This window comes from Orbicella franksi, chromosome 13, assembly GCF_964199315.1.
Source record: "Orbicella franksi chromosome 13, jaOrbFran1.1, whole genome shotgun sequence".
NCBI classification, from domain to species: domain Eukaryota; kingdom Metazoa; phylum Cnidaria; class Anthozoa; order Scleractinia; family Merulinidae; genus Orbicella; species Orbicella franksi.
Genome location: NC_138157.1, coordinates 22,250,545 through 22,274,065, shown reverse-complemented (window position 1 = coordinate 22,274,065; position 23,521 = coordinate 22,250,545). Strand labels below are relative to the sequence as shown.

At 37.4% G+C, this 23,521-nt stretch overlaps 2 protein-coding genes across 3 annotated transcripts in view; one reads left to right on the top strand and one right to left on the bottom strand.

The window, feature by feature from the left end:
* LOC145465864 (nibrin-like) overlaps positions 1-8,090 on the bottom strand; it is a 33,818-nt gene extending 25,728 nt beyond the window's left edge. The window contains exons 1-4 of the mRNA XM_081449623.1: positions 7,801-8,090; positions 7,605-7,649; positions 6,234-6,316; positions 4,504-4,646 (exon numbers count right to left, since the gene is read on the bottom strand). Of these exons, the coding sequence (XP_081305749.1) occupies positions 4,504-4,646; positions 6,234-6,316; positions 7,605-7,649; positions 7,801-7,849 (320 nt within the window). The 5' untranslated portion in view covers positions 7,850-8,090. The remainder of the gene's footprint in view (positions 1-4,503; positions 4,647-6,233; positions 6,317-7,604; positions 7,650-7,800) is intronic.
* A 527-nt stretch (positions 8,091-8,617) lies between these two features.
* The window catches only part of LOC145465868 (uncharacterized), a 44,762-nt gene continuing 29,858 nt past the window's right edge, over positions 8,618-23,521 (top strand). The window contains exons 1-3 of one of the 2 annotated variants that reach the window (XM_081449627.1): positions 8,618-8,818; positions 15,712-15,808; positions 18,661-18,725. In XM_081449627.1, coding sequence (XP_081305753.1) covers positions 8,762-8,818; positions 15,712-15,808; positions 18,661-18,725 — 219 coding nt within the window. In that variant the 5' untranslated portion in view covers positions 8,618-8,761. Of the gene's footprint in view, positions 8,819-13,345; positions 13,464-15,711; positions 15,809-18,660; positions 18,726-23,521 lie in introns of those variants that run through there. The other variant, XM_081449628.1, reaches the window with a different exon arrangement.

Genomic DNA, 23,521 nt, shown 5'->3' with positions numbered 1-23,521 from the left:
TGTTTGTACTGGCAAAAAGACAAGGCTGTTGAATTGTAGTACTGTCCCATATTAATAAGTTTTCATCAGAAATCTGTGTACCACTAGTTCAAAAGCAACACTTTTCAAAGAGTAATAAAATATTACATTTCCAAGGCTTTTCACGTATAATCATTATACAGCCAAATAGTGAGGTTGAAATTTGAGTAGGCTCTTTCTTTTGTCCATCTTAGTGCATGTATTCTGATCAACTTATTGAGTTGGTAAATTATTTTATTTAAAGATTTTAGTCAGCAAGAAACTAATAACCCTAAAATCCATAAGAGCCTTAAGATCCCAGAACTTGAAGAACAAAGACCTAAATTTATCATATGACCCGTAAGGCTCTGCATGCAAATTCCTTGGAAAACCATAAGAAAAATGGTCTCATACAAGGGCCGTACGCACTGAAGTGATAGGGCTGGAAAAAAAATGTACGGCCCTATTAGAAATGCACACGGCCCTACTAGAAACATGTACAGCAAAATCGATGCTAGTTTATGACAAAAAGAATTCAGTTTGTTGCTGCAAAATTTTGTTCTCTTCAAAATGAGTGATGAAAGTGAACATTCTGAGGGCGAATTTTACTATCCAGGCAAACTGTCCGATGCAGAACTACTTCAGTCGCCAACTCACTCTGAAAGCACAGAAAGAAAGTCAACACTCCTCACAACTGAAGAAATTCAACTTTCTCAGAAGCTAACGACAAGCAAAGAGGCAGTCAAGAAAACAACTTTTCCGGATGATTGTCTGATAATTAACCTTTGGAATAAGCAAACAGTCTTGAGGCGAAACTTCTTTCAGTGGAAAGCATCGATCAAAGAATTCATCGTGGGTCAAAAGCAAGAAAACTGGCAAGTCGTGAAGAAAACAAAGTACAATATAAATATTTTCTTCGAGTTTCCAGAGTTCAGAGAAGAGAAATCACAAACATACCTTGTGTACAGTAGGATAAATTGTTCTGCAGTTTCTACATCAGTGTTGTTTGAAGAGAGAAAACTGAGTACAAACACAAGTTCATTACTGTACAGTTCATCCAGATAATAAAACTTGCTTGTGTTTAATAGTGTAATTTCCACTACACAGCAAAGTCAGCAAACCCAGACACTGTGTAACTACATAGATTAAACGAACCACTGTAGTTCTGGCTGGTAGACTTTACTGACCTCAAAACGGAAGCCGTATAACTAAAATAAATGCAAAAATTACACTAATGACTCGATGCGAATGCTTGTCGAACAACACTACATAACATACATGAAAATAAAATTGGAAATAAAGTTCAAAAAACAGAAACTTAATAAACTTAGGACAAAAATATACACTCTGTTACCTTGTCCAGCCTTAGGACCACGAAAGGGACAAAAAAGGCACGCTAAATGAGTGTAAATCCACTAAAACTTGGGTCAAAACCTTATGACCACGCTAGTCAAAAACACACTGATCACGTGACCCTAAATGGCACGAAACATAACCATGCACGGACTGGACTGGCAACAGTCACACACTGTTTGCGGGAGCCAACATCAGTGTCATTAATATTCAGTTGCTGGTTCTCCCTTGTTCAAGAGAATCCAAGAGGTCAACAAATCGCTTGAAAATGATGCCAACATTTTCTTGAGTCTTGGGACAAAGAAGATTTGTGAACAATTTCAGTGAAACGTGAAGCGAACTTTTGGCAATTGCTAAGTTGTTCAATGCGAAGAAATAAATGACAAGTTTTTATTAAAGAATCTTAATAATTTTTGTAGTTTTTCTACGTGTGGCTGTCTGATGTTATGTAATGATGTCCTTTTTTAGGTTCAAACAGAATTTTCAAAATTTTCAGGTCATATGATGAAATGCTTATTGACTGAGTTAGGTAGGGCCGAATGGGAAAATATTTGGCTCAAGGTCCATACGTCCCGACCGAGAGCCAAATGTTTTCCTGTGCAGCCCTCCCACTCAGTCAATAAGTACATAATATGTCATTTAAGAAAACAGCCCCCCACCCCCCCCCAAAAAAAAACTACGCCCTGATTGTCTTGAAATCGGGTTTCTATAACTCAATAGAACCACAGTACATGTTCTCTATTTCTTAAATAAGTTATTCATAAAAATGAGAGCTGCTGCTTTCAGAAGAATGTCAACTGTTAGTACTAAACTACATTTATGTCCAGTAGAAGATGCAGGAAACAGAGTAAATTTCAAATTATTAATTTTCACCCATTTTACTAAAACTTTGATAGCAGAACAAACAGGAAGTTAAAACAACTGCATCACGATGTCAAGTACAAGTCAACTGAAAAATGAAACTGTATTTAAAGAATGAATCTGATAATAGTGTAGTCCTGTGTCATTTAGTTTAAGCCTAAAACTGAACACGCAAGACAGTGCTACATTCAAAAAATGTGCAGTTCCAGAAAATATCCATACTCCCCCCACAGAAGGGATTGGAATTTCCTTCGGGGGGGGGGGGGGGGGGGGGGAGAGGCTCTAGGAGACCAAAAAATTTAAAGAAACGTATGAAGCTTAACTGGAATTTCCAGAGGGGTGGGGAGGTATGGATATTTTCTGGAACTACACCATAGATTTCAAAAATTAGCAGCCCAGACTTCCGTTTATCAGACTATGCTGGTAATAAAGGTAATTTCACATAATTTTGTTATGCAGAGAATGGTGAAGAACTATACAGAGATAACTACAGTTGATGAGTAGTTAAATTTAGGATAATCAAATTTAAAAAAAATGAAAATTAATTTCATACCCTGAGCATAATAGTCTTTTCACCAGAGAAATGTGTGCATCAAGGCATAAGAGTTATATCAAAGAGTAGGTGACCATGGTTTGCAAGCACCAATGAGGGGTGGAGGCGGGAATCTCTTGGGGGGTCTAAGGGTAGGATCCATGAACATTTTTTAAGCTACAAATCAGAAGAAAGCTTAAATGTAGTTTCCCTTAAAAGTACAACTTTTCTTTTAGGAAGTGTCAGGAGCCGACAAGACATGAAACGACCAAGGGTTCTTCTATTGAATTTATCGGCTATCGGATGCCGCCACACGAACAAAATGGCTGCACAGTCTTATTCACAAGGCATCAATCCACAAAATGCATCGGGCTTTTTCGATATTCAGATTGGTTGCCTGGATATCTGCATCTAACGTTGAAGTAGCAAAAAAAAAAAAAAAAAAATGCAATACGTGTGGCGTAAATGGATGCCACGGGAAAAAATGTTACATAATATGTAACATTTTTATCCCTGAAATGTTCTGGCGAAATTTCATTAAAATCCGTCATATCTACATACCCTATAAATTTGCCCAAAGGGGATCTATTCCTTCCAAAATCAAATGCAAGATTTTAGCTCGTAAAGGTTTGCAAACAATTCGCACCATGCCAGGGGATTATCTCGCCTTATGAAACTGCAAACCATTGGAACAACAGGACCTCCTAGTGTCAAAGACAATGGATCAGGATTTCCTGGGAAAAGCATGGCATTGCAACACATTTTCTATCTTGCTGTCGCATTGAAGAGAAAGACACTAAAACGGGCAAAGTAACCAAAGGCAAGAGAACAAATGAACGATATCAGAAGGTGATATGCTTCTGTCCGAACAGTGACATAAAGAGAATTTAGACGCTTCTAGGTGATATGCTTCTGGCGATATAAATACATGTACCAAATAACATGAAATATGAGCTCCAAGATAAGCGTGTACTGTGGAAATTTCCCGTGGCGGTTTTGTCCATTAATATATAAAATGATTATGACACCTTCCTGGTTTATTAAGTTAACTTTATTTGAAAATACATTTTTTTCTAAATAACTCGGCCCCTTTCTGAGATTGATATTTTTCTTTTGTAAACTGAAGATAAAATGACTGACTTAAATTTTGTCAAATAAAAGAAAAAATGATTTTTTGTGCCCCTGAAGGTGGGAAGTAACCTTAACAGTTACATTTGCTATAAGTTTTTCTCTAGAGTCAAATTATCATTGAAATCATGGAAAGTAAAAAATTTGTACTTACACGAAAGAAAATCATGAACATAATGAAAGCAGAATGTCTGATTCAATTATATACATTCCAGCCTCTTCAAGAGGTATTCTCCTTGAAAGGATATCATCACCATTAAAAATACCATTGTGAGGAATATGTTTCACTAAATTATTCATGTTCTACATGAATTCTAATTTCTTCAGCAATTCAAAGGATTCTTTTCATCAGTGTGAAGTATAAAATACTGTGAATAGTGAAAGTGCACGCAGCTAAAACCGATTTAAAACTGGGAAACAGATGCTTTACAAGATTCTTTGATGGTACATTTAATAAGTGCAAGACTTTCATCTGAAGTAAATGTACAATGAGATGAACGTAGTTCGCTGCAGATGGGTGACTTTAAAGCCAGTAGTTTTGGCAAGCTACTGGCCCTTAATATCAACCCTGTGTATGACAGCAAAACTTTGTCAGACACAGTTCAGCAACAGGATTACAATCAGTGGCTCACCTGTAATGACTGTCGTTTTTTCCAAATAATACTTCATCACCATTTTTCAAATGAACTGTTCCAGAGATTCTCACTCCATTAACAGAAGTTCCATACTTAGAGAAATCTTGTAAAAAAACTTGTGATAATTTACTTGGATCACCCTGTAATGAAAGAATGATATATAATTAGTTGCAGCTCTAAATAGAACAAGCTGCACATTCCCTTGCCTACCTTTCAATCTAAAAAATGTGAGTTTGTGAATGACAAATTAAATAATTTATCAATTCATCAGAAACAAGAAAGTAATTAATTCATTGAGGTACATGTTAAATTGAACATAAATCCACACATGCTATTAAAGGCCCTGAGCGAGGATTATGTGCATGTGCAACTTTGATTGACAAAGGCAGATCAATCAAAGTAATCCCCATTACACTTCTGTACATGCATTACCAGAAATTATTATATGGCTTTGGCTTGTGGCCGATATAACGCTCGTTCTGATTGGCTAAGACCGGGGGGTCTGAGCAGTCATTATGCAGCCGTAATGCCCACGGGCCGATTACGGATTATGCAAATTAGGAAGAGCCCGGCTCTGAAAATTCAAGCGCATTGAAACGATGAAAACCGATTAAAAACAGTAAGAGAAAGCAAGTAGCTAAAAGTTTAGAGATTTTTCCTTAATAAAACTAATATAGGAGTAGTTTTTGACTTACCAGCCGGTAACCTTGGCGGGCACTAGTGAAAAACAAACAAAGTTTGCCGAGTCTTAAGTAAAGCTAAAATCGCTGAGTGAAAGACACCATCGGCAGATCTGTCATGCATCCTGAGCAGAACACCACCAAGAAACGTATACGTTATCATCTTAATCACAACAATTACGGAAATATTGAACTCCGTCACAATTCTCATCGAAAAGATTCCCTCGCTTTAACACAAGCAAGTGTAAATCAGCTTCCCTTGAGGATCATCAGATGTAAATAATCGGGCAGTTTCTGTCGTAACTGCAGGAAGTTTTAGACGTTCACAAGGCTTGAAAAGTTCATCCATAAATCCCAGAATGAAGAAGGCGGAGATATGTTGTCAAAAGCGAGTGCGAAGATCGAGTTATTCTGAGCAATTCATTCTGAAGCATTAGTTGGTTTGAAGTATTTTGAAGCACTTTCTGTCTTTTTTATATGCGTTGACGTTTCGCCACAAAAGTCGGAAAAACTCCCCCATCAACTTGTGGCACCACGATACTAAAATACCTTTTTGAGGCTGTGACAATCACTTTTCCTGTAAAGAAACGTGCGTTTTTAACGGAATACGTAATACAGTGGTTAAGTTCACAGTGTAGTTTTGCACTGGGTTTGAGATTATGAATGAATTGGTAAATGCGTGCATCGCCGGATGTAAATTGATGACTTCAGCTCGAATAATTTTTTCCTTTTCCATAATTCATGGGCCATATAATAAACAACTTAATAACCTCGACCGTTTGGTCGTTACTGGAAAATCTCAAACCTCGGCCTACTGTATTGACCGAGCGATAGCGAGGTCAATATGGCAAGGCCTCAGTTTGAGATTTTCCCGTAACGACCTCACTCTTGGTTATTAAGTAGCGAGTAATTTGTTCCAGAGAGAACCACGCTATAAGGAGAATGCGGAGTTTCCTGAATCAAGTTATTTAAGGTATATGTATTTAAAAGGTGACAGCGTTGAACGCATTCATAATCTTTGATTACTACCAGTTATAAAGTTATTACCAGATTGGCTTCATCATGTTGAACAGTTAGAACACTGTGCTTGCGACTAATTGAAGCATCATCTTGTATTAATATGGTACAATCTAAGGAATAAACAAAACAACACCCGTTATTTCATGCTTTTAATTTACTTGACACAGCAGGTGTCTGTATTTATAGTCAGGAAACAGGAGCAAAGTTGCAAATTTTCCAATATGCTGATATCACTAGTCATGCAAAATCATGTTCATGAGAGCAGATTGATGGGAGATCTACTCCCCTTTATGTAATTCTGATTTTTGCAAACTTTAAATCTTGCGTGTTATCTAATGACCCCTCAAGTGATCATGTGATGCCTCATGCTGAAGTGAGCACTAGAGCCCAAGCATCTCACGGAAATATTACTGTTTTGAGCCACCTTAAATGAAAAACAACAATGACAACAATTTTTTTCACAGACACAAACAGCTAAACTCATTTTAAACAATGTAAAATAATACAAACAAAAAACCAGGAGAAAGATAAACGAGATAATGAAATAAACAAGATAAAAAATCTGCATGTGTAAGGACAGAAGGAGAGAATTATGTTCTTATCAGGAGGGGGGGTATAATTTTTATCTGAAAATATTTGGGGGGGTTCAGTTTAGAAACACGAACACCTTTTTGAAAACCACCGTCACCCCCCCTCCTTAGAATGTAATAATAATACAACTGGTCCCCTATGTTGCACAACAGAATACATCTATATCAGATGACTGACTGACGCATAGTCAATTTAACAAATTGACATCAGTTTTTTATTCGTCTGTCCTCTTATTGATGATAAATTGCATCATGACATTGTCAAAGTAGCTGTGGAACCATGAGCCACAGGTAAGTTGTTCCACAGCAAACTTTGACAATGTCATGATGCAATTTGTCATCAATAAGAGGACAGACACATAAAAAACTGATGTCAATTTCTTTTTTACAATAACAAGAGCCCAAAATCGTCAAATGCCGGGAAAAAATGAAGGACAAGACATCGTAAACTTGCCATAAACAAAGATAAGTGAATTTTATCCTCGCTTTTTGATTGGCTACTTAAAAAAGTCAATGAAATCCCATTGGTTAAAAAGTTGACAGTTCAACAGCTGAAAGTTAAACTGTTGAAAGCTTGCATGAATTAAAATTTTATCCGTCTGTACTCTTGATAAAAATGATAAAAATGAGCCAATTAGCGCGCGAGAAATGAGACGGTTATTGTAAAATTAACTATTGTCTCGTGTTAGTGTAGTCAGAATCTGCTAGTTGCGCGCTAGTCCACAAGTTGCATGTTCCAAACACGACCTTTGTGGCAGTTCACCATAAGTACTTCTGTCGTACTAGATATAAGCTTAAGTAAGCTTACCTTTCCTGCCAACCACGTATTCCACTCCAACGGTCAACAGAAGACCTGAAGAATAGCAATTCTGATTTATCGATAAATACCAGACATTCGCATTTAATTCTTGCAAGACCTTGCATCATGAGTGCAAGACTACGAGGACAGAAGGATACGTGACTCTTTTAACTATGTAAAATAGTTATGCCGAAATACTACAAACCTGTCCTCTTTAACTGGGAGCTCCCAGTGCCTTCCTCCAGAAACCACATATCCTTAAAGCACGAAGGCAATATCCCGCCAAAGCAACAAGGGTCTGTAGGACCGGGCTGGACTGGGCTGACCGGAACGCAACGGCCGGGCGCGATCAGCCTGTTCCAGGCTCCCGCGACCCGACTGGTCTCTTAACTTATATCTTATATCTGCATGGCAGTGACCAACTCGAAAGCTCATTGGCTACTTTGGTCACTGTACACAATTAAATATTGTTTCTTCTAGCTATTTTCTATCTGTATTTATTTTTCCTATATCATTGTAAACCATCTTATGTTAAGTTGTTTTTCTGTAAATAGTGTGCAATAATAAAAAACTGAAAAAAACTGAAAAACTCTTGACAAATTTTTTCGTCCCGAGAGCAGAAATAAGGCTTTTTTTTTAAACACGCTCTTTCTAACAGGTTGTTTTCCAAACAGTGATACTTGATAATTTGATATTTGATGTTTGCCCTCGAACCCTCGCCTCTCGCGCAAATATTTGTTTTAGGAAGATCAAATTTCCGCGGGGCTGCTATCGGCCAATAGCTGCTTGACAGAAACATTCTGTTGTTTAAATAGAGACACTAAAAAATGTATTACATTTCTAAGAAACACTAATTTTTTTATGCTTAAATTAATCAACTATACTTATACCGCCATCTGTCCAGTACAGATGCAGGGTTCTGGAGGACAGTTTCTCTGGCTTACTCTAAGTATCTACCTGGTGACTGGTTTAATCCGCTGATTAACTGTCGGTGCAAGCTGAAGTTGCTGAAGTTGACGACTCATTTCAGCGGATGTGACAGAATGTGAAACTGTGTGAAACTACTAGTCTTATACTTGCTCGGATTGACTACTCTAGTCATGACATGCGTATAATCCCTTTATCTGTTGACAGTGCTAGTTGTAAGTACTGCCATTTTCTACAACATGTTGTCTGAACTAGAAGAACTTGACGAGTCAAAGGGATGGCCACGGCTTTTTCAAGTAAGAGTTGTTTTCCATTAGTCCGGGCTAAACGATCAAACACTTCTATCCAACATTATTATATGTTTGAACTTGATCTTGCTGTTGTGTGCGATCGTTTAGCCGGAATTTACTAAGTTCTTACTTATAAATTACATAAACTGTATTTTTGGTACTTTTCTGCTACCTGGTGAAAATTTTAACAACTATCTTACATCCTGAAATCCCCAGCATCTCTCCTTGGTGGTAAAAAATGGTCCATTGTAGGCTATGTAGCATAACAACTGCATTGTGAGCACTCATTAAATTACATCATGCACTCACATAGAAACTCTCAGGGTAGGTGTCTGGAAAACCCAAATAGCAAATAGCAAATAGTCATGAACAGCGAATAGTCTCAAATAGCGAATAGTATGAGTAGTACCAATGGTCTTAAATATGTGAATATCGGTGAACATTCGCAAATAGTGGCAAATAGTGGCAAATGGGAGGGGGGAATAGTGACAAATGTTACTATTTGGTACCCAGTACCTTGGAGTTTGCAACAATGTGGGATGGGATTTTCCTGCTAAAAAGCATACATGCTTGTCAGGAACAAAGGTGTTTCTAAATGTAATTTCTTCTGTTTTCAACACTGTAAAAGCGTAAATATGTCTTTATTAGGTTATCCTTGTCTTTTCCGTTTTCTTAATGTCGGAGAGCCTTAGCCTTGAGAAGAAAAGGTAATACATTTACTAAAACTCTGTTGCTTATTTGGATAGTTAATGAATTAATGCAAGATATAGCTTAGACATTGTTGTTTTTATAGCCGGTTATCAGAGCAGCTTGTTTGTGTCGTTTCAGTTCATAAACTAATCACAGACCACTTGCCTCACATTTATATTTTATTGTTTTTACACCGAACGTACTTGGTGGAATCTATCAGCGTCCACTGATAAACACTATTGCTCCACATGATCAATTTCAATAAATCCAGATCGGTGCTAAACTGAAGCGTTGACTATTGATGCCTCCTGTTGCGACCACCTCTCGTAAGCAACCACCTCTCCTCAGCAACCAGTTTTCCAAAATACCAAAAGTTTCTTGTCAAATCACTATATTTGGAACCTCTTGTAAGGGGCTACCTCTCGTAAGCAACCACAACCACTTTTAGAACTAAAAGTTTGAAATTTTCTTTTGTTTTTAACCTCCTGTAAGTAACCACTTGACAGACAATAGAGCAGAAATTGGATAATAAGGTGTTGTAACATTATTGCATTTTCCTCAGTAGTGCAAGAGACGGAAATTTCCTAATGGGAAGTACTCCATTTTTCTCAAAATTGACTTTACACACAAATAAAACATTTAAAACATAGGGTAAGTCTCTTCAGTTACCATATGCTAATGAGGCAAAATTTTGATCCAATATGGTCTTAGCCCTCATAAGCGGCCACCTCCCTTAAGCGACTGCCTAGGCTTGACATTTTGGGTGGTCGCTTACGGGAGGTTCAACTGTATTCATCACTATTCACGACTATTCACGACTGTTTACCACACTATTTGCACTATTTGTACTATTCGCTTTTCGTGACTATTCATTATTCAGGTTTTCCAGACACCCCTCTCAGATTAGGTAATGATAATGGCTGATATGTGAAAAGAAGAATTTAGGAAACATTTTGCATGATACACTGTACATGTGAAGAGAAGAACTGAAACTTAAGTCTCAAACAGGTTTGCGAATTCCAAAGAGTCATTGGTATTAAGATGTCTTCTTCTGATGCCCTTGACTATCTGAAATAAATTTCCCTAGTTGGATGATGCTTCGGCCACCACTGCAGTGTTATTCAAAATGCTGTCAAAGGGGACATTCAGGAACACTTTATGACTTTTAGGTCATCATTAAGAGACTCCCATGGATATTTTACAAGGAATGGCTACCTACCCAGATTGCCTAACCTAAGAACTGACTGGAGGAAGCAAACAACTCAGGAAATCACTCTGGGGCTAGCTGGCCCCTAAGTTTTCAGATTTGGCCGCCAGCACAAGTATTTTAGTCCAGGATTTTCAAAAGAAGTGTGCCACTGCCAGAGCTCTGCCACCTACTCGACTACATATAGCTGGTTACTCCGGCTTTAGCAATCAGCTTGTGCCAAACAAGCTTAGCATTTTGTTTTAGCGATAAATCTTTAGGATGGCATAATAACTTCACACTCAATTTTGCAACAATTTTATTGTTTTTGCAATAGGAATTGGTGCAGCTTGTTTTATTTGGGCTGCCAGTGAGGCAATATTGTCCACCTCTTTTCAACGCTCTCATGTTCTCCATGATGTTACTGCGTTACTGCAAACCTTTCTATGTCACAGCCTTGTAATATGATCATTTTGGCTGCGCGGTAAAATGAACCACTTTTTAGCGCGATGAACAAAACTTCAGCACTCGAAAAAGGCGACTTTGCAATGTTTCCAATCCTTTAATGTCTTTCCCCAGTATTGCATTGCGCATCCTTATTGCGCATAATTTATGGCATCATTAGCATGCGTTCGTGCACGCGCACATTGAAGACATGGCGGATTTGCCTTGATATTGAGTTCTGTCAGTTGAAAAATGGCTATACAGCAGTAGCTCACTGACGAGCTCGGGCACCCCAAATTTTTTAACAGTCATTTTAATCAAACAATCATTAGCTTTGCGTGAGAAAAGACTTATCTGATTTCTATTGTTGAAAGTTGAATAAATAAGGAAAATAGCAGCTGCACTGTAGTCTTTTTTATTGTGCAGTTTGATAGCCGTGGCAAGCAATTTGGTTGCAATATTTCAACAAGGATTTAGCTGTTTGTCAAAATCAAACTTAAAAAGTTTATTTGTGTCTGACACAAGTATTGACTGTAGTTTGACGTATGTTTTCATGAGTCTGGGTTCACAAAGAGTTTACAATAACTTGGAATGTGTTCTTATAATAAGCATTAAATAACCCTTACATGGGACATTTTTGATGCCTCACTGCTCCGTAATGAGCATGGGCACCCCCCTATTTCATTTTATAATTAAAGTTCTCATATGATAAATATTCATTGGACAAAGTTTGAACAAAAATCTATGTGTAGTTTTATTTCAGGGAAATTACCTTAAAACATTAAATTCAATGTTCAATAACCTGATATTTTTGATATATGAGAAAAAATAATTATTTCATAGGCACTTTAAGCATACAATCCTTTTGCTTTGCTAAAATGATTCTCTCACATTGGAAAACTACCAAATGGCTTAGCATGTAGTCAATGGATGATGTCTCTTTTATTTGATTTTACGTTCTGGTGACTAAAACTTTGCATTTGGTGACTATGTATATTTTTCACCACTTAGTCGCAAAATGGCGACTTGAGGATTTTTTTAATTTCATGATTTTATTGCTTGATTCTCACTACTTTATCTTGTAAATGAAAGGTGTGAGATTTGGAAAAGCTTAAAATGATTTTTGTTTTTACATTTCTATCTCAGACAAACATGTGTTACAAGGATTTATTTAATTTTCATGCAACTCTGTTAAGCAAGATAACATGGTGGCTAATACAAATCATTGCTTCCTTGACTAGTTTCCATTAAGTGAATGCCACTTAAGACAATCAGCAAAGTTATGCCATTAATAGATCAGCATCTAACTCTGAATGCAGAAAATGACATTTCCTAATTTCTATATTGTAGATTTTAAATTTTTCTGGAGGAGGGGGGCATGTCCCCAGAACCCCTAGGATGAGGAGTTTTCCGGCCCCTAACTTTTCACAGATGCCTACTCTTCCAATTGCAGACACCTACTTCAAAACATTTTGAAACCCCTGTTAGTTGCCAAAAATTTGTGGCCCCTAGGGCCGTACATATTTCTACGAAAAAGATGCTGAAATGGCATGAATCATGCATTTTTCATGTTTAATTAGTTTTCCACTTTTTTCTAAAGTATGTGTAATGGGGAAAATGGCCAAATGAAATTCTTTTTTTCTTTTATAATTTTTTTAAAAGAGGCATCTATGTTGCAATCTTTGATTCATTATTCTTCGTAAACTGACGCTAAAGAAAGTTAACTCTTTTAACATCATGCACATGCTTTTTGTGTTCAATGATTCATAGTGACTGCATTTTGTAGAAGTGAATTTATTAATTAAAATCTCTTTGACTAATAATAATAATAATACATGGGTACATCAAATGCCATGCAGAATTCTTTAGAATTTTACAAGTCAGACTAACCCACTACTGATTTCTTTTATCAACAATGTATTTTTTCAATTAATAAATCTTTTTTGTCATTTTAAATGCTGTCTAATATTTGAATTGTTTGGTTTGAGATGCATCAGAAGAAAAAGTTAATAATTTTACATCAATCCTATCCATATCTCGGTAATTACTGATAACAAGTCCTGCTAATGTATGTGTATTTGATTGTGATCGAGTTGATCTGAATAGCAAAATACGATATCTGCATGTAAATAATATGTTGTCTGAAATGTGTTACAATCAATTTTTATTTGTTTTCAATGTGATTTAATAACATTGAAAACATAATTCATCATCAATTAAGGACAGTTTTTTTCTTTCACGTTACTTTTGGGAATTTCAGTCCCCAATGAAAACAGTGCTATGGTAAGAAATGAAGCTGTAATTTTACTGCATGCTTTGTCAAGTAACCAGGTGAGTAAACACGACTTTTGTGATACAGATAAACACACTTGCATAGTCAATTTTACATCAGTGTGTTTAAGCACGTAAAAGTTGTATAGTATTACTCTTTTTCCTTATCTCCAAAATCTGTTACATATGCTTACAAATGTAGCTTTCCAACAATACAAACTACAGTTTTCACAAAAATCTTAGGTGCCGATACGGAATGATGTCAATGAAAGATGTTGATTTCACTTCACATCTTAAATAAGAACTAGTGAGACAATCTCAGATAGTGCAGAGCGCAATTGATAGCTCTGATACAGTAGTCCCATAAGTACTCACCCCTGCTCGGTTCACTTCCGGTTTGTGTCTACCTTGGTAGTCTGCTACGGCTTTTCCCCTTTGCAGTGTGTATGTTTCAAGGTTGTATTTTCATTCAAGGTCCAAACATTACGCACAAATTAATTACTACTGGTGCTTTAAGTTGATTTTCGTTCATTTTAAATTCAACAATACGCTGAAGCAGCAAACGTGACAATTTAGCTCTTCACGCCAACTTTGTAACTTGATACTTTTGTTTTCCTCGCAAAGCCATGTAATATGAAACCCCTGTTTTCTCCAAAACATACGGAAGATGTCCTTGTTTTTTGGAGATAAATGAAAGAAAGTTAAATATCTGATGTAGTGATGAAGAAACGGAACAGAGACGATGTTTTACTAAAAATGCAAATTTTTACCGATGAACAAGAACTAATTTAATTATCAGATAGTCACAAAATACCACTTTCTTTTTCTGTTGCCACCTTTGTTGTTAACAATAAAACAATTCAAAATTAACACACAACGATATTGATGGCTGAGAAGCTTTTCAACAAAAAGTATTGAAGATAAACAGCGCTACTTGGCCGATATGAATGAGTCTCCTCAAAGACTGATTAAATTAATTTGAACTTTCATTAGGTGCCACGGCGTCTGCAGCAATATTTGAGCATTTTCCTGGTTTCTTTTGTTACAAATTTACAATTTGCGGAGTATTAAAGCCACTAACTTGAGAACTTTTTGGTCTCTCTTACAGACACAATTAAGGCAAGAAATAAACAAGTCGCTAAGGAGAAGCAATATATTTGAACCCTGACAAGCACACTATTGTAGATTGAAAACAGCAGATGATATTTGTTGAACCGACCTGTTTGTAATTCTAAAAGCTACGCAGCCACAGTAACGTTTCACTTTTGCAATAAAAAGGGACAATTGGCGCTACCTGAAAAATAACTGCCGTCCTTGGTCACATGACACGATATATAAAATACTGCGTGTAAAGATAGTGTATAACACTAACAATGCTAGAACGCATGCGTCTTACATGTTGAGCTCTACCATAAGGAAAACCACTCAACATTTGTGCGTGATTCTGTATGCAATGTATCCTTCACCTAATATAGAGGCCACGAACCCTAACTAATCTATGCATGCGTTTAGGGCAAATTAGTTTTGTTCTAAGGAGAATGGTACCACAAGGAGAGCAAGGGGTTACCTGAAACAAATATATAGCTTTGCGATGTTCAAAGTTAAGCGACGGCGATGGAATGTGTTTTACGTAGAGTACACATGTACCTTTCCCACCCTACTCCCATTACTTCCTTACCTCTAGACTAATTAATTAATTGAAATTAATTAATTAAACAAACATTAAAGTTTACACCTTAGTGCCATAGGGCCATAGCGCCATAGCGCCATAGTGCCTTAGTTCCTTAGCGGCAGGCAACCCCCATAACCATCCCAATAGTGCACTCTGCACTAAAAACACCATTTCAAAGGCTACATGCATGAAAACCAGAAGTATAGTTTGGTATTCAACATGCATAACACTAATTTGATGGGTATGAAAATAAAAAAAAAGAATTAAGGTATCTTAGGAGCCAGTCTGGCAACCAATTGTGAAAAGTTAGTTGCCAGTGAAAAAATTCTGGTTGCATTGGTGACCCCAGCAGTCGCAACATTGCGCTCTGCCATGCAACATGTTTAGGCGCAACTTTGATAAGTTTTTATTAGCTGTATATTCTAAGCATTTTTTTTTATTAATTAATTTTTAGAACTTTTTGTGATCAGGTAATGTAAAAATTAATCAGTGTTTTGCTTTTTCTATTTTATCTTCCTCTATTTTGGCATCCTCAGAAAAGATTTTTAATTATTATTATTATTATTATTGTTATTGTTAGTATTATTACTATTATTATTATTATTATTATTAAAAATCCTTTTTTTAATATGGCAGCGACTCAACTGGGAAGCCAGTCAGAAAGCTGGAGCCCTGACAGCAGCAAGACTTCCTGAAAACAGACAACTTAATCGGTACAGAGATGTTTTGCCATGTAAGTGTCAGCTATATATGTGCATATATTTACTGTTTGCTTTCTGAATATCTTGCTTATGGTTGAACCTCCTCAGCACCCACACCTGTAAGGATATTGAAGCATAAAATAACAGCTTTGTGAAGGCTCTAATTCTGTAGTTCAGGAAAAGTGCTAAACACAACTCATTGTCTCTATCTGGCATCAGTGATGGGTAACCAGGCCACTATTTCACAATATTGTAACATCCTCCTCTTTCTTTGTAACATGGCATGTGCTCCAAGCAGCTACAAATTAAATAATGTAACAATTGAAGAGCCAAATGCATATCTGCTTTGTGTCGAATTTTAGGCCTTTTTTCTCTTCTCTGGCTCTGATTTGCCTCAGTCTTGGTAAATTAACTACAAATTATATTTTGAACACTGACCTGGACTTTTTTCACTCGTTTGCAAGTTTTTGGAAGAAAATCTGCCTGAGTCAAGATAGCTTTCTCTCAAGCAAAGATGCCAATACAATACATAAAATGTTAGATGTAGCTTCTGTTTATAGTGTTCAAAGTCAAAATCAAATCCCTCAGAATCTTAGCTGTCTTTTAGTAAGCCAAAGGAAAATAGGAAATTAAGTGGGAATCTGGGAACCAGGTTGTTTACATCGGTTATTTTGACGTGAAACAAAACACGTGAGTTGGAGCGAGCGCTAAGGGAAATACACGTACTATCAAACAGAAAAGAGATATGAAGCTCTTAAGTGCTCTTTTAAAATACCTTACATGCTGGCCTGGTGGTTGAGAGGCATCATAAAGCCTGGTAAACCCGTAAGTCATCAGCACGTTTTAAAGAACCAAAATGTGCTTTCTGATATTCAAACAAGCTGATACTTTCGGCTCAAACAGGTCTGTCTGTGATCTTTCTAACACCTGCCAGTGTTCTTGTGATGGAATAAAGATCTTTCAAATCGCCTTTCCTTACTGCTTCCTCTGCCTGTCTTGCAAGGTCATCCACAAAGTTCCTTCAGTCTTTTCTGATGCTTTGCTTAACCTCTGTGTTGGCTTTAGAGTATCAGCTTTCTTGGCTCTTGTTCTGCTATGGTTCAACACATCCTTCTCCTTCTGTCTAGCTTCTATCTTCTTCAGAGGATCTGTGCTGACATAGGCCTTAAGCTGTTTAGACTTCCTTCCCAACATTTCCTTGCACATCTCCCTCCAAGCATTTTTCATTCTCTGCGACACCTGGTTGACTACTGTATTGCTCTCCTCTTCCCTCGGATGTTGCTTGCTTTCTTGGAGACTTGCGAGTGCTTGGTACTTACATGTATTGGACAAGGTAAGCTTGAACCAGTTCTTTGTTTCTTCATCCTTCAGCATCTCAATGTTGTACTTGTGGCTTGTCTTCTGTGAGCTAGTATGATAGTTTTTCAGCTTCAGATGACAACTGCCCACAAGAAGGTGGTGATCAGAAGCCACATCTGCCCCTCTCTTTACTCAGACATCCAACAAAGACCTTCTGAACTTTGATGCTATACAGATTTATTCAATCTGGTTCTCGGTCTTGTTGTGGGTGAAAACACTACCTCCAATGACTAGCTTGTTAAAGGAACAGAAGTCAACAAACAGCTCTCCATTCTTGTTCATTTTCTCAATACCATGTTTTCCCATAACTGTCTCAAAACTTGTGTTACCACTCCCCACCTTAGCGTTAAGATCTCCTGGCAACAGTAGCAGATCTTTCTTGGCTACTCCAACTATGACACCCTGTAACCTCTCATAGAAGGCAGCTTTTGCATTGTTGCCAGCTTCATTTGTAGGTGCTTAGCACTGGAAAAAGGTGACTTTTCTGATCTTGGTGTGGAATCTGGCCGGGATGATTCTGAATGATACTGGATTCCAGCCTATGAGTGACTTGGCCGCTTGTGGGGTCAGCATAAAACCTACTCCCTCTGTGTGCAGAGCGTTGGCATGGTCATGGCCTGAGTAAAGGACAGTCTGTCCAGTTGACCGCCTTACGCACCCAGACTCGATCTATCTGGTATCACAGATACCTAGGATTGAAAGCTTGTATGTGGTCATCTTGAGAGCGATCTGTGCGGCCTTTCCTGCCTTGTACATGGTTCTAACGTTCCATGTACCAAACAAAGTTGTTGTCTTAGGGGTAAGGAGTGGAGTCGTCCTCTTCCTTTCGGCTTTTACCATGGTGCATCATACAAGTCTCTGAGGAGACGTCCTCTTGGCCCAAGACTGATGTGATTTTGTGCCTGATTGCTATTGTTCCTGTGATGTCGTCTATCCACCTGGTGGGTGATTGGCCCTCCAAGCTTTTGGAGCATTCCTGACATTTTTGAGCTTGCTTTAGGTAGATTTCCTAAATCAAAAGGACTCATCTTTTGAAAAATTGTCTTGAAGCAGTTTACCTCGCTCTCCCTGGCTTTCTCTTTCACACTCACAATGTGGTGTCGGAAGTTATTGAAGCTACCTAACTCATCCCGAAAAGAAATTCTTGAGCAAAATTATGCGAGAACTTTGCAGAAGTTCGGTAAAAGGTAATTACAGCACTAATGACTGCCATGTTTGCAAAGAGGCGAAAGACAATCACACAATTGAATAGTCTTTCATTCAATCATTCAAGTGAAGAGAATAACCTAGGCATGGTAACTAAAACTGCAGGCACAGCAGAGGCTCAGAGCATGTCATGAAATACCCTTTGGCTTCAGAAGCTGATTGTCTTTTATAGGTTAGTCAGTTCACATTTTGTTGTTTATATGGTTATGATAGCAAAAAAACATGATTATCGGCTAAACTGCTAAATAAATTCCACTGACACCCTCATATATGTGTTTGAAAGTTTTATGTAATCAACACTGTACATTTTCATTTTCAGATGACCACAGTCGCATCATTTTAAACGAAGGATCCCCAGACTATATAAATGCCAATCTTGTTGAGGTATGCCTGGCCATCATCTGAGGTTTTAAGATTTTTTTTGTAGTCCATACTGTATGTCATGGTGTAATCTCATTCATTAAAATCTGATTGGGTAACATTACAATAGTGGAAACAGATCTGGCTTGTGATATAATTTGGGTCTAGCAGACTAATTGCATTATGGATTGCAGTATTGAAAGTAAGGGACCAAATGAATAGTGTTTCTATAATTAATTTGAACTTTTTCAGTCCCCTCAAAACACATGAAATTCTGTAAGGAGTGGACTGGGCTCATAAAAGAAGTATTATCTCTACATTCTTTCTTATCTGTTTATGTTAGCACATGTCATTGTTGAGTGCTGGACAGAGGTGAACCTTTAACTTTTATTAAATGGTAGACTACATTTTAGTCTATTTTAAACACTGTTACCAAGGTCTCCTTCAAAGGGTGTAAAATAAGTTCATTTATGATCAAAAGCAGTTGAGACACTCCCCCAGAAAAGGAAGAAAACTGAGGAGATATATTGATATATTAGGGGAGCAGGGTTGGCGCAGTGGTGAGAGTGCTTGCCTCCCACCAAAGTGTCCTGGGTTTGATTTCCAGACCTGGCATTGTATGTGGGTTGAGTTTGTTGTTGGTTCTGTTCTCTGCTCTGAGAGGTTTCTTTGCGGGTACTCTGGTTTTCCCCTCTCCTCAAAAACCAACATTTCCAAATTCCAATTCGATCTGGATTATTGTCAGACACTTTATCATGAGTCTCTGGCTTGGGTGATCATGTAAGCCCCCCCCCCCCCCCCCCCCCATGAGCTGAATGAATTTTTGAATTCTGATTCAAGCTGTGATAAAAGTTTTGGATGATCAACAGACAAGAGAATTGAGAATTCGAATGTCACGTTTCTCTATTATTTATACAGTATTGCAAAATAAATACTTGAAAGATGAATACGGACATGGCGAAATGATTTGAACAAAATAGTTGATAAAACGAAAAAAGAGACATTACACAAGACAGGGAGTTCAGCAGTCACTAATATCACCTTGGAAAGGGAAGAAAAAAAATAAGAGAGAAGAAAAAAAAGAAGTTATTACAACACGGGGTATTTGTATTTGGTAACCCATCTACGTAGGAACCCCTCCGAACAGGGCTTAACTTTGTTGAGCAGACAAGACACGATCCTGTCCTTGTGGTATTATTACTATGCTTTGGATAATTTTTTTATTATTTCTAAGATCTCTCAAAAAGTAACAAAGAAAGGAAAAAAATCATTGATATCGCCTGGGAAAATAAAGAACGAAAAAGATAGGAATGAAAATGAGACTACGATTATACTTGCTTTGCTGATTGGACATGAAGCAGTACTTTCTTTATAATTGTCTTGGACGAGGGTCACCAATAACTTCACGAATGTTTTCAACTGTGTTAAATCTCCTCATGTATCCTCTTACCGTTGGATTTTGCCAGTGGGCTTTAACTTTAACTTAACCTACAGATTAAAACCTTAAGTCAGTGGCATTAGAATTGTCACTGTTTACAGATGATCCATTTTCCAAGTAGAGTGGCTCATAACCACTTTGATTTGGTCTCTCTTTACTAATTGGTGGAACTCCAAAAAAGGAGATATGATCACTCTCGATAAAAATAGGTTCGCATTGTGTACTTGTGTGCTTATGCTTAGTTTCATTCCATTTGATTGGAGTTTGTTTTTAAAAGTCAGTATCTGGGAGTTGAATTGCTATGAAAGAGAAGGCAATCACTGGAAAGGTAAAAGGTGTAACTTTGAAACATTAGACATTGTACTCATGGTAGATGAGAATTCTCCCAGAAACTTGTGGCCCCTTGGTCACATCCTGGAAGTAAAACCAAAGAAGAGAGATGGGCTCATGAAGAGAGTCACGCTGAAAACAAAGTCTGCTGTCCTGGAATGTCCCATCAACACTTGGTCGTTCTTCTAGAGGGTCCTAGACTCTACAAAAGCAGCTTTATTGTTGTTCTTGATGTCCTCATCCGAGAAGTTTGCTTGTAACGTCAGAGAACAGTTGTTTCTTTTTTTGACTTGATGGTGAGGAACCATTTTGAATGGATTTAGTGACAATACCATTAACTCAAGTTTTTCCGTTTGAATCACTCAACTAAGTTTAAATGCTTTCAGTTCGCATTTAAGGGCTGGTATATAAGATTCAAACATACATGACATTTCCCCTACGTGCATTACACTTGATTTAAAATTCAACTCGTCGATCATCAAGTGATTCATTGTGTAAGATTTCTCAGTTCTTGTTTTGTTCAGTACGTATTATATCAGCAATCGAGTCAATTGCATCAAGTTTCAGTTTAGTTCATCAGTTATTTCAATCTAACAGTTCACATCAATAGGAGGAAATATCTGTAAGTTGTTTGTCTTTATCTTTTTGGTTCTGTTTGTCACCATTTCTAAGAAGTTTTGCAACCTGTTGCTTTTTAATGTGAAAAGTAAACTGATCAACATGACATGAGTTCCAAACAGGAATTGAACTGGTGGGTGCTCTATACACTGAGCTATGAGAACTCATGGAGAACAAGGTCATTTAACTGAGTTCATATGTCACGGACGTCCTGCATACTGCTAGGGTCAGCATCTTTGTTCACTTGTCACACTCATGGTGATTTCAACAGTGCTGATCCTGGACCAATGCATTGATGAACACAAGTACTCAGCTATTAGAAAACACCTGCTTGACACCCACAATTAGAAGAAGAAAGATCTTAATGAGCAATTTACTATCCTGAAGAAATGTGACGGGAAATTTGAATGCTTAATCTACAAAATGCTCTTCATCCAAGAAAAGAAACCTAAACTGAACACTCAATCTGACTCAATTTGACCACAGTGAATAAAGAAAGAACTGCCATGACAGCTGTTGCAATACAATCAAAAGAACATTTTGGAAAACCCGGAGGCAAAAGTGTTGCAGAAGTGCCATTCTTTGGATATTCAATCTCTTCAGTCACCCAGGAACAGTCACATGCCATAAATGAATAATTCTTTGACAAGCAAGTATTACAAAGAACAATAAACTTTTTATTTCTGGCTGCATGCTGACAGTTAATGAGTTTCAAAACAACCGCATAGTGTTTTCAATGGAAAATGATCTGCCAACATAGTCGCCGATTTGCAGGGATTGTAATTCTGTTTATGTGAAGTTCTCACTTCTAGTTTCAATTTCTATTATAGAACCCCGGATAAAGAAGCCTGTTGTAGACTAAATTATTTATATGCTTGCCACTTCTCAGTAAAATATACCCTATTCTAGACCAAATCTGTCTGATTTCTATAACTTATCCCAGACTAAACTGCCGGAAAACCATACCCTTCACAGCAGCACATACCCATATAACCCATGTTTGAGAGTTACCCCCCCCCCCTCCCCCAGAAGCAGGCTCAAGTAAGTTCCGAATCAAAGTCAATATAGCCATGATTAATATTTTAAGACAAGAAATGAACAGGAGAATTGAAGAGAGACTGAGCTATACGTTTCGCTTATAATTTTCAGTACTGTAACTGTAAATAAATTTGGAGATGGCAAGATGATATGAACAAATTGGTTGATGAAAAGAAGTAAGAGATGATACACAGGGATATACATACAGTTCAACCCCTATTAAACAGCCACCCTTGGGGAAATGGATAGTGGCTGCTTAAAAGGGGTTGGCCGCTTAATAGAGGTAAAAATGATAGAAAAACCCTCAGCTGGACTTTGATTACTGGTCGCCTAATGGGAGTGGCTATTTAATAGGTGGCCACTTAATAGGGGTTGGACTGTATATCGATAGAATGGTCAAACTTTACCATGCAAGGAAGTGGACGGCTACGCCAAAGATGAAGAAGCCGTCAGAAAGTAAATGTAGGGGGAGGAAATCACTTACATTGTGTATGTTGGCAGGTGAAATGAAGAACAAAATAAATAAATAAATAACAATAGGAAAGAAAATGAGAACCCGAAATACAGGGATTTTATTACTTGGTCCTGCATTTAGTATAAGCAGTAGCTCTGGTGATCAGCAAAGAAATGGTACTTTCCTTGTGGTAAAAAGGATTTGCGGTGTCACATACCTTCTGTATTGTCTTACAGTTGTGTTTTGCACTATTTCTTAACATTGCCAGTAGGCTGTGACTTCATTTTTTGTCTCTCTAGCTCGATATATCTGCCCTATGTGCCACATGGCATGTAGGGAACAGGTAGTTTAAGCGTGACAGGGATCCATATTCACAGTTGTCCGGTCATCTGTGACAACTACAAAAAGTAGGGATGACGAAAACAACACGTCCACTGGATGAGTTTAGTTTTACTCTATCAGAAAAAAAAAAAGTTCCTAAATTTTCGTATGTGTTCCCTGCATTCTGACCACTTGTCATCCATTTGGAACTTTAAGAAAAGAGATAAAGATTTGCAGCTTTCTTTCACGAAAAGTCATCATTTTGGTCTGCCATCTTGGATGATGTGGTATTCTTCATGAATTCATGGTTTGATAAGTTGAATTCAGTTATTTGGTTTAAATGAGTTTGTGCCTGATATGGAGGTTTTCTGAAAAGCAATAAAATTGTATGTCATAGTTTAAAGGGGATTTTCAAAATTTCAAATTGTGTACTCAAAGGTACATATTTGAAGAAAAAATTTTATTGAAGGACAACAAAGTGATCAAGGTTTGCCAATTCATAAAATTACACATTTACGGATGACAAGGTCAGCTATGCTTTACTTATTAATTATTCCTTAAAAGTTGTAAGATTTTCTTGTTGTAATGGCACCCTACAGGGACCAAAATCTCCTAAAACAG